Below are 9,053 nucleotides of genomic sequence, written 5' to 3'. Positions count from 1 at the left end.
GTTCAGCGCGAGAAGTCGAGGCCCGCTGAGCAGTGGCCGAGGTCTCGGCAGCCTAGTTCTCTGAGTAGAAGCGTGGACTTCACTGATGAGAGAAAGAAATTGAGCGGACCAGGCAATGGCGCAGTTAGAGCACTGCAGAGCTCCATGATTGATAATAGACTGGTTTCGCATGGAAGCGTCGCTTCAGATTCAACAAGTGCTGATAAGGATAGGGCAGATTCTTCGGCGGTTGGGTATGATTCCATCGTATCTGATACAGAGAGCGTGTCTTCCGGTAGCACTGTTTCTGGAGGGCAAGAGAGGATTGGAAGAGAGCAAAGGCTGTCTGCTCGTGGGGTTGTGGTTCCAGCTAGATTTTTGCAATTGACAAATAGTTGTCCCCGGCAGCAGCAAGAGCCTGGCTCACCAATGTCTAAAACTAATGGACTGAAGCCAATGGCATCCACGAAGCTCATTGCTGTGCCGAGAAAGTTCTCTGTGGATAGTCCTGTATCATCTCCAAAAGCAGTAGTCAACACGAGAGGGCAGTTATTGCCAATGCGTGATCAGCTTCGACCTGCTTCACCTAGCAAGTTGGCAACACCCGCAGCTTCTCTTCTGAGAGGAGCGAGCACACCTAGAGGAGTAAGCCCTTCGAGAGGCATGAGCCCTTCAAGAGGTTTGAGCCCTTCAAGAGGGATAAGCCCTTCAAGAGGAATGAGCCCTTCAAGAGGAATGAGCCCTTCAAGAGTGAGAAGTACGTTGAATAATAGCTTCTGCAACACACCTTCCATTTTGAGTTTTGCAGCTGATGCTAAAAGAGGGAAGATCGGAGAGAATCAGGTAGCTGATGCTCACTTGTTGAGGCTCTTCTACAACAGGTTGCTGCAGTGGCGTTTTGCTAATGCACGGGCAAATACAGTTTTATCTGTGCAGAAAATGAGAGTGGAGGTTAGTGGTATTCCCTTTTCCTGAATGATTTAAATCTTTCCTTATAGGTTGGAACTGTAAATATTCTCAATTGTTTCAGTGTCGGTCACTGTGAGAAGATTATCGATGGCTTTAGATAGCCTGTTATTTCAACACCATGTCATTACTTATCTATATTCATTGATTATTGTAGAAAATATGTTGAAATTTTATAGTAAGTCATGGTCTCCTGGAAATGTCAATCAAGAAAAAGCTATCTTCTTGTGTTGAAAGTTGGTATCAGTTAATGCTGTAGTTGACAACCTCAACTAAGTTTATCAGTCGGGTCCATGCCACCAATGTCTAGAGGTTCATATCTTAAATATTTAGTTTTTAAACGGGAGGCGTCAAATTCTGAATATGATTTACTTTCAATATACCAGAGAAGCCTTTGCAATGCGTGGATAAGCATGTCAAAGTTGTATGATACTGTCATACTGAAAAGAACTGAAATGCAGCTGCTAAAGCAGAATCTGAAGTTGATTTCCATTCTCGATGGCCAAGTAAGTTGACATAAATTTGGCCTTGATCCTTCTCTGTGGAACATTTTACAGTGTTTTCTTCTTTTCTATCCCCTATTCTTTTTTTTTCCTTTTCCTTGGAAAATTTCTTCTTTTGAATACATAGTCACGGCTTTGGCACTCTTTTTAGTCTCAAATAACAACAAGAGAATAACGCATTCTTACATGAATATAGATGACATATCTGGAAGAATGGAATGCCATGGACCGGGAATATACGAGTTCCGTAGTGGGAGCTGTCGAAGCCTTGAGAGGGAGCACAGTTTGTCTACCAGTTGTTTCCGGGGCAATGGTATGTCTCTCTCTCTCTCTTCAAAAGCCTTCTTTTCAATAGTCTGTAATGAACACGTAACGATCGGTACTTTGTTTCCCTCCCCTTGTAATGCCAGGCTAATGTGCAGAGTGTCAAAGATGCAATCTGCTCAGCAGTTGATGTTATGCAGGCAATGGCATCTTCCATATGCTTATTGCTGCCAAAGGTGATTCCTTTTTAATTTCCCTCCTCTCCTCAGTAGGATTTTTTTGAATCTTCTCAACATATCAATGGTTTGGTTGTTAATGAATCATATTATATCATCTATAGGTTGAGAAATCGAGAATTTTTTTTTATGTAATGCGTGGTTATGAATATGGACAATAATATGGTGAATGAAAGTAAGCATTTTTTTTCTTCTTTCAGGTGAGTAAATTAAGCGGTATAGCAGGAGACCTAGCCAGCGTAAATCACAAGGAGCAAGGTATGCTCGACGAATGCATGGACCTCCTCTCAACAATCGGAGCACTGCAGGTACATTTTGATTTCTAATAAGTTGCTATATACATATATACATCGAATTGGTAAAAGTGTGTGTGTGTGTATATATATGTATGTATGTATGTATAAGAGTTTGCAAAGGGTTTAGAGATGGCATGATTTGTGTCTACACACACACACACACACACGCAGGTTACAGAATGCAGCTTGAGAACGCAGGATTTGCAGCAACAACATCATCAACCTTCAAACAATCTGACAACCCAAAGCGTGAAGTGAACAAAAAGTGTTTCTCTGTGTGTGTGTGTCTTTTTCATTTTGATCCAACATGGGTTTTAACATCAGTCAATGGGGATGATGGTAGGGAGAAGTCACAGTTGTTTCTCTTGTAGGGTTTAACCACAAGTTTTAGTGTAAATATATGGCCATATATGCTTTTTATTTTGATGATTCCATTCCTTGGCTTTCTTGGGTTTTTTTTTTCTAAATGGAAAAAATGGGACAATATTAACCAAAATGCAAAGTACTATCTAAAATATATTGGATTGCTATCTTCAGATGTTTTTTTTTCCCTTCCTGTTGTATAATTTGTTTTATGGACAGTTAATTTATTTTTTATATAAAAAAAATACGAAAAGACAAAGGATGAGAAGGGCTCTTAACCAGGTGACCAAGTTCTAACTCTCAGTCTCACGGGAGAGCGCGGAACCGTCTTTTAAGTTTAATAACTGTTTTCTTTTATTTATTTATTTTTGATAAAAAAAATTCAAATCATTAGTACAATTTATTAATTTCTAATTTTCTCAAAAAAATTTCATCAATTTGATCCATTTGTAGATTCAAAACAATCATATAATATATATACACATATAGTTATAGTTATACATATGCACTATAATCATATATGTGTATATTTGTGAATATATGTATAGATAGGAGCAACAAATTCGATACTTTGCTTTTGGTTCCAACCAGAGCCGAATACCTATCTAGTGAGTGACTGTATTTTGGAATGTCTTGTGGTTCCATCCAGAACCAATAGAATGACCCTCTTTTGGAACCACTTGTGTAATAATACAACGATTCGTTAGAATTACAGTTAACTTGTTAATGAAAACATCTCGTCACAGACAACACAAACTAAATTAATGTATAACATATAGATCCCATACAGTAATTTCGATATTTACACATATATAGCTTTTAACAATACCATGATTAAAAATTGTCTGAGATATTATCTTCTCTCTAACATTAGAATGATAGAAAACCTGATTGTGAAGATCAGCCTACAGATGATAGCCTGATCTGAAGGAAAAGGAATAATAAGCCGAATAGTGTAGTTGGTTGAGAAGAGAGAGATACATTTATCTCATATCCCATGTTCGAGTGGTCGTTGAAGAGAAATGATACATTGTTTTATTATATATGTGTGTATATATACACACGCACATCCACAATCCAAGCACGAAGTTGAGACCTACCACTACTCCGACATGCTTTCGAACTTGGGTGGTATTTACAAAGGGGCATAATTTTAAGACAGAACTGCGAGGCTACCCCGTACGGCACCCACCACCGACGGAGGAGCTGGAAGATTCGTCATGAACTCAAATGTTTCGGGTTTGGATTCTGATTCTGGGCGTTTGTCAGAATCTTTGGCAAAGATAAGATCCGAGGAGATTCTTCCACTTCCAGCATGTTCTCTTCTGGGATGGGCCAAGATCTTCGTTCTTGTGCAGCAAACCCCACATTATATGTATATCTTCATACTCACATGATCTCACGTCGTGCTGCAACTTGAGGAGTCCTGTTCATAGAAACCGTGACAATTAATGGACTGGACGGATCAAAGGGGAAAATTCTCTAGGAATCGATGAATGATAGTGCAGCGACCAGATGACGAACAACATGGCAATAACAAGCTCAATGGTATGACATGGAATCTGTTTTCTATCAAGAGCCCCCGCAGTTTTTTAATAGACGTAAAATCTCCCTTAATTCCAATTCAACCTCTAAAAATAGATGGATGATTAAGCTGAATTTGAATTGTGCTTAAGAATCTCCTAATCCTCATATTAAGAGTCTCGCTCCCGGATTAAACAGAGTAAAGTTCACATCTGCAGAACATTCTATTCCAATTAGTACTGTCCCATTCGTTAATCGAAGAAAGCAGAGTTTCTTCCGCCGACATTTTCAGAAACCATGAAGCTCCAAACCAACAAAATTCCCATGGATTAACCTAATTCCGATGATAGATACGAATCCTCAAACCTACCGCAGATTTACAGTCGTTATCCAATCATACAAAATGACACAGAAAAAAAGTTCATCTGTCAAATTCAAGCGATGAAACAGAGCCTCCGATCGTCGACAACACCCAAACCTCCGATCGACGGAAGACAGAGAGCAAGACAAGAAAACGAGAACGGCGGATAACATCGGCGAAAGTTTCACCAGCAGTCTCCGACGGAGGAGTGAAAAATCGGACGGCGGAGGGACTTACCGGTGCGGCGGAATCCGAGGCGTACGCCGATACGGTTCCAGATTCGTCTCGTCGGAAATGCCACCGCGGTCCACCACTGTCGCCGCCGTAGACTCGCCATGGAACTTCTCTCTCCGTCCTTCTCCAGTCACAGAGAGAGAGAGAGAGAGAGGTATAATGTGAATTGTGAAGCCCAACTACCGAAACTAGATTTTCTCCGATATTTTCGTATTTATATGCGAATCTGATATGATTAATCCAAAGATCTCGAACAATAATAAATCGATATTGTTAGTAAGTGGTAATTATAATATTATTTGTGTATAATGATTATAATATTCGAGCAAGTTTGAACGATTAGAGGTGACCAACTAACAGCAGCAGCTCTCTAGTGTTCTTATTTTATTTCATTTATATTTATGCAGGTACCAATTTATTTTTTATTTTATTTTCCCTGACCTTTCGGAGATTATTTTAATAATTAATGATTGACGTTATCAACGCCTAGATATTCGACACGTGTACGACGTCTCGAGTGCTTGCTGATTGCGATGCCTCAGCGACGTGTCGGTCGATTTTGCTTATTCCACGTGGCTATTTTCTATTGGTCTCAAACATGAAATCTTTGTTTTCCCATATGATAAATAACAAAATAAAACCTTATGTTAAATATTTCTCTTTTGTCTAATTTGTAAAACATCGAATTTTAATGCTTAGGAAAATATAAGATTCCCAAAGTACAGATGAAAACAGTCGGATATGTTCATATTTATGTAGGATTTTTTTTTTACAAGTTCTGTAATAATATACAATTTCTCCAAATAAAAAAAATTGTTCTGCAAAAATTAAATCATTTTCTGAAGATAAGTTGTATAAGTTTGTGTATATACATACACACATATATAAATCTCCTCTGAATTTTCGCCTTATATGGCATTAGCGCAGTGATATTTCGGGCCGAACCAAAACGACAATGTTTGGCTTTAGAAGACAAGAAGTGTTGTTCTCAAAAACAAAAACGCCAGGCAGTTTCTTAGTATACAGTAAAACATTTCCGTCCGGACCAAAGACGACACCGTTTGTGTTCAGAGGGAACAAGAAAACGACACGCTGTGCTATCTAAAATGTGAGAAACGACATGGGCTTACCGAGTAATGTTCCTCTTCATATTGGCCTCTTCCCTGCTGGAAGGAGAGATACTGTTTTTCGATTTCAAACATTTTCCTTCTAACTTCTCTTCACCTCAGTGTGTTGCTTCAGCTTCTCGATTTTTTATTCCGGCGAATTCTACGGTCATGATGAATCTAACGCACTCGGGGAGCTGATGTCAACGCGTTCCAAGCTGCGTTGAATCGAGACATCGAAGGTTCTATGTCGACTTCGCAGTTTTCTGGCACAAACACCGGTATGGGTTTTGGGGATCGATTCGTGTCGCCATTTCGTGATTTCGGTTTCAACACCATACCTCTTTCTGTCATTTTCGACTAATCTTTGTGTGATCAATCTTTGGTATATCGGTCCATATGTGAGATATGAATATCGATCTGGGATGTTGACCGATATCGACCTATGGGGTGGTCGATATCGATACAAACAGGAGGTCGATATCTGGCATATCATCGATATTTGCTTTAGAATCTGTGACTTCCCGGGCGACGACTAAGGTTGCTTAGATTCTCTATACGGGATTATTTCCGCATTGTGAGGCTCATACCCAGCTTTCTGATGGCTTCATTGGAAGGGTTGAAAGCTGAAGTTGAAACCTAATAATGCATGCTCATTTCTGAAAAACAATGAGGATTTTTGGATGGTTAATTAAGAATACTGTCAAATTCTTAGATATTTGGATTGGTTTAGATGCATGAGTATGGTCGTAAAGACAGGTTTGTGCCTTAGTAGTAGGGCATCTTTCATGTAGACTGCAGGGAATCTATAAGAACTTTAGCTGATTATGTTTATGATCCAAAAGACTTGTTCATAGTATCAAGCTTTTAGACGCTTACCTTTTGTAGATGAATAAGTCAATAAGTGGCGAAGTTGAACCATAGTTCATACCTACTGTAGGAAATCTATAGTTTGGTACTTTTTTTGGGTATGCAAATTCTTAGAAGGGTCGGGTTTCTTGGCTCGTGAATAATTACAGAAACTGGTTTCTGGGCTAACTTAAGGTAAGGCAGGTGGGGAACTCAAGAATCGACTAAGATGTGTGAAAGACTCAGCTTTAAAGCTGAAGAAGGGACCTGAATCAGGGATATTTTTAGGGCGTAGATGTGCAAAGAACGCCACTACGTGTGTTATGGAATATGCTCGATGTTGGCTCGTTGAGCCAGCATCATGGCTGATGCGAAGTTAACAACTAGTTTAGATGACTTCCTGTGTTTTCTTGATTGTCAGGACATGTATTAGGTTGATGATCCTGCTGATGCCTTAATGATACTGAGTACTGTGCTTTTAGTGGACTTATGTGGAATAAACCTAATTTGCTATATTTTTGTGTTCATACATCACTGCTGATTCGTTTTATTTCTATGCCTCAGGTGCTTAAGTGACCATTTTTTATATATCCGTGGTGTTAGTCTGGAAGTTCCTTTGTGATGCGTTGCGTAAACGAATATGTGGAAACTACATCAATTAATAGCCTGGACCATATAAAATCATCTGTAACAGTGAAACACTAGTTAATTTCGTTTTTTTTTTTTTTTGTGTTTCTTCATCTGGGTTTTTCCATTTTTTACATGAGATTCTGAATTACATCAATTAATAGCCTGGGCTATTGTGTTTCAAGGAAGCAACCATTCTTCCAGCCAGGCTTTTCTAACTTGGGAGAATGTGAATGGGGATGCTAATACCAACCTCCATAGACAGCCCAGCCTAGAAAGTGCTCAGATGAAGGAGCAACAAGGATCAGCCTTAGAGAATGAACGCCAAAATGGCGTAAAATGTGCGAAAAATTCTCATTTACAACACAACCAGCCTCAGGATCATCGTGAATCAGGTCAACTGTGGGAGAGGCCTCTTCAGGTTTCCCAAACACCTGGGTTGCAGGTTTCTGAGAAGAATCCTCTTTCTACTAAACCAAAGAGATCTCATAATCAAGAGAGTGAATCCATGAAATTGCAGAAGATGAGTAGTCAACAGGCCCGTGCAATGAAACAACCTGTTGACCCTAGAAACCGTGATCCTAGGAAAGTGTCATTTTCTGTATTTCTGCAGACCCTACAGGCCCTATTGGATAAAGATAGGGCAATGCAGCTCCATATCCTGAGTGCTAAGCTCCAGGTTGGTCAACAACACTTTTGTGAAATTTCAGCATCATGTTCACTATAAAAAAAATTGTTAGACCTCTTACAACAATTTTCTTCTGATACATGGTGACAGAGAAACGAAATTTCAAAGGATGTATTCGGACGACATATGAGAGATATTGTAGATGATCAAATTATGAGGCTGGCATATAGGAAACTGCAACAGGTACTACTAATTTGTATTGTTTTCAAGATATTATGTTGCATGATTGCTAATGCAATGTCTGCAACGAGGTTTGAGCTTACCTGTCGGCCTGATCTCAGTTTGTGCAAATAGTATCAGATTTGCACCTATGTAGATAAAGCACGATGTCTAACGAAATGTTGATCCTTTATGTGTCAGCCAAATTCTCATGCCCGACCTGTGACCTCTCCAGCAGGAGTTACCGTTAAGAGAGCTCCGAAAAATCGCGTTGTTTGTCAGAAGAAACCACCAAGGTAATAGAACCATTCGGATTGTGAAATGGAGAACTATAGTGACAGCTTGCTCAGACCTTTTCTTTCCGGTTTGCTATTTAGATTTATAACTGAAATTTTATGGACCGACTTACAGAAAGAAGCAGAAAGTAACCGGACCATCTACGAATCAAAGTATTGGACAGCTTAATGGTGTCGCTGCAGTCAGTGGTGTCAATCTCAGGGTACGCGGTTTTTGTCATAATCCTGAGTGATGAACACTGAATGAATCATTGGTATCTGCATTTGGTTTAGGAAGTAGAGGAACACTGAATGATCATATTGGTATTTGCATTTGGTTTAGGAAGTAGAGGAACCCTCTTGGTTGAAAAATGCGCGAGGCGTCCCGAAGCGCAAAAGATCCAAAAACCCGAGGCGAAGGCGCACGCCTCAGGTATGTGAGGGGCCTAATCATTTTTATATCAATATATATACACACTATATAAACATAGATTATATAGTTTAGTTCACTACAAAAAAATCCTCAAATTCCAACGGATTTTCCAACGGATTTGTCCAACGGATTTTCCAACGGATTTTCAACGGTTTTCAACGGCGTTTCAACGACGATCTCCGTTAAAATT

The 9,053-nt window shown here is 39.5% G+C and overlaps 3 protein-coding genes across 3 annotated transcripts; 2 read left to right on the top strand and 1 right to left on the bottom strand.

Moving 5' to 3' along the window:
• Positions 1 to 6: 6 nt before the first annotated feature.
• Positions 7 to 2,689, top strand: LOC104804739 (QWRF motif-containing protein 9). The gene is made up of 6 exons (XM_010529079.1): positions 7 to 930; positions 1,332 to 1,451; positions 1,645 to 1,761; positions 1,859 to 1,948; positions 2,149 to 2,256; positions 2,416 to 2,689. Exons 1-6 carry the CDS (start codon positions 145 to 147, stop codon positions 2,500 to 2,502), a joined length of 1,308 nt encoding a protein of 435 aa, XP_010527381.1. The 5' UTR covers positions 7 to 144; the 3' UTR covers positions 2,503 to 2,689.
• An 877-nt stretch (positions 2,690 to 3,566) lies between these two features.
• On the bottom strand, positions 3,567 to 4,931 carry LOC104804738. Its single transcript, XM_019201456.1, has 2 exons — positions 4,730 to 4,931; positions 3,567 to 4,033 (listed from the first exon to the last, which is right to left on the bottom strand). Exons 1-2 carry the CDS (start codon positions 4,827 to 4,829, stop codon positions 3,873 to 3,875), a joined length of 261 nt encoding a protein of 86 aa, XP_019057001.1. The 5' UTR covers positions 4,830 to 4,931; the 3' UTR covers positions 3,567 to 3,872.
• Positions 4,932 to 5,921: 990 nt separating this feature from the next.
• Positions 5,922 to 8,742, top strand: LOC104804740 (transcription initiation factor TFIID subunit 4b-like). The gene is made up of 6 exons (XM_010529080.1): positions 5,922 to 6,113; positions 7,473 to 7,987; positions 8,087 to 8,179; positions 8,357 to 8,451; positions 8,567 to 8,654; positions 8,725 to 8,742. The coding sequence occupies exons 1-6, from the start codon at positions 6,080 to 6,082 to the stop codon at positions 8,740 to 8,742; spliced, it is 843 nt and encodes a 280-aa protein (XP_010527382.1). The 5' UTR covers positions 5,922 to 6,079.
• Positions 8,743 to 9,053: the final 311 nt, after the last annotated feature.

The sequence above is a fragment of the Tarenaya hassleriana genome, unplaced genomic scaffold (assembly GCF_000463585.1).
Source record: "Tarenaya hassleriana unplaced genomic scaffold, ASM46358v1 Cleome954, whole genome shotgun sequence".
Lineage (NCBI taxonomy): Eukaryota > Viridiplantae > Streptophyta > Magnoliopsida > Brassicales > Cleomaceae > Tarenaya > Tarenaya hassleriana.
The sequence above is the reverse complement of the archived record's forward strand: the minus strand, read 5'-3'. Positions and strand labels throughout refer to the sequence as shown.